We start from the raw sequence: 1,424 nt of genomic DNA on the forward strand, positions 1-1,424 counted from the left end.
CTGTAATCGTTTTCTCATCTGTAAATCAGGTGACTTATAATTCTTACCTGGCAGATTATAGAATCTAGGAGAGACATTCTTATTGTACAAATTAACACCTAAAGTTTAATAAGGAATCAAGAACTGCTGGGATATGGCTCAGTAGCAGAGTGGCATGTGTTGAGTTCCCAAATTAGATTCCCAATGCTTAAAAACCAAACCAAGAAAGGAAAAACTGATAGTTCCTATTATTACAACTTTAATTATTATTTTTTCCAAGAAACAGGTTAAGCAGAAAGAAATAGCCTGGTTGGAATCAGGTGGGGGTCCCTTCATTATTCTGGGACCAAGAGAAGACCAGATTCCTTCATGTCCACATCAGTTACCTCAGAGACAGCACCAAAGCATCAGAACCCAAGGAAAAAGGGTGGGAAGAAGAAGGTGCCAGCAGAAGGTAGGAAGATGTGGGCGTCCCTTGGCCCCTTCAAGCCCTGCTCTCCAGGTGAAGGAAGGATGGAAGAGCATGCCCATCGCCCCCGCTCTGCTCTTCTTTATTCTACTTTTAAGTCAAGTCTGGAAAGGCACTGGAAGAAGTTTCCTGATGAGTCATGAGGTCAATCCCTTGTTCACTTTTGTAGCTATGACAGATCAACAACCAAAAAATTCATTTGTCTCCACAGAAACTTCCTATAGGCAGAATGATACAGAGAAAGAGGTCCCAGAGAGCAGCCTGTACTTGGCAGAAAATGGTACATGGTAACTCACTGCTAGACTCCTTTGTAGATAAGTGCAAAGGGGGTGGGGGGCCAGTCCTCTCATGTCCTCAGATGTTCACATGCAAATTCAAGGTATATGGGAAATTTATAGGAGCCCACATGGCTCAGGTTGGTTCCTCCAATGATCACATGGGATCTTCTCTCCCTGCAGCTTCACAGGCAAGCTCTAGTGATGCCTCTGGAGTGGTCATCTCTAAGCAGAGAACTAGGAGAAAGAGGGGTCAGAGGAAAAGGAAATTGGTGGATGTGGAGACAGGTACATGTCCTTCATCTTCTCTCATCTTTGTCCCTGCGAGAAGGGCCAGTAACAACTGAGTATCAAACTGCCTTGTCCTCATGAGGTGACTTCTCCATTTTAGAGTACTAGGCCAGGATATGGCAACATCCATGGTCACCTGGATTTTGTTCCTGCAGTTGCCCAGAAAAGTAGCCTACAGGCCTCTAGCACAGCCCTCTCTGAATCTGTCTCAGAGCTGAAGTTTTGCAGGAGGGGGAAAAAGAGGAGCCTATGGACTGTGGACCATATCGAAGGGACAAAACTCTGGATAAACAAGAAGAAAAGACCCAGTTACCGCCCTGAGGACCAAGAAGTCTTCTACCGACTTCTGGGTGGGTTCTCTGAGCTGGGGCTAGTGCTCAAGGACTATTTTCAAACTATAAAATGGTGCC

The 1,424-nt window shown here is 45.3% G+C and overlaps 1 protein-coding gene across 1 annotated transcript in view; it reads left to right on the top strand.

The window, feature by feature from the left end:
- Positions 1-259: 259 nt before the first annotated feature.
- Positions 260-1,424, top strand: part of LOC103752525 — a 3,448-nt gene continuing 2,283 nt past the window's right edge. The window contains 4 exon segments of the mRNA XM_029557820.1: positions 260-433; positions 618-745; positions 747-1,059; positions 1,128-1,364. Coding sequence (XP_029413680.1) covers positions 349-433; positions 618-745; positions 747-1,059; positions 1,128-1,364 — 763 coding nt within the window. The 5' untranslated portion in view covers positions 260-348.

The sequence above is a fragment of the Nannospalax galili genome, unplaced genomic scaffold, assembly GCF_000622305.1.
Source record: "Nannospalax galili isolate Female #2095 unplaced genomic scaffold, S.galili_v1.0 scaffold7228, whole genome shotgun sequence".
Lineage (NCBI taxonomy): Eukaryota > Metazoa > Chordata > Mammalia > Rodentia > Spalacidae > Nannospalax > Nannospalax galili.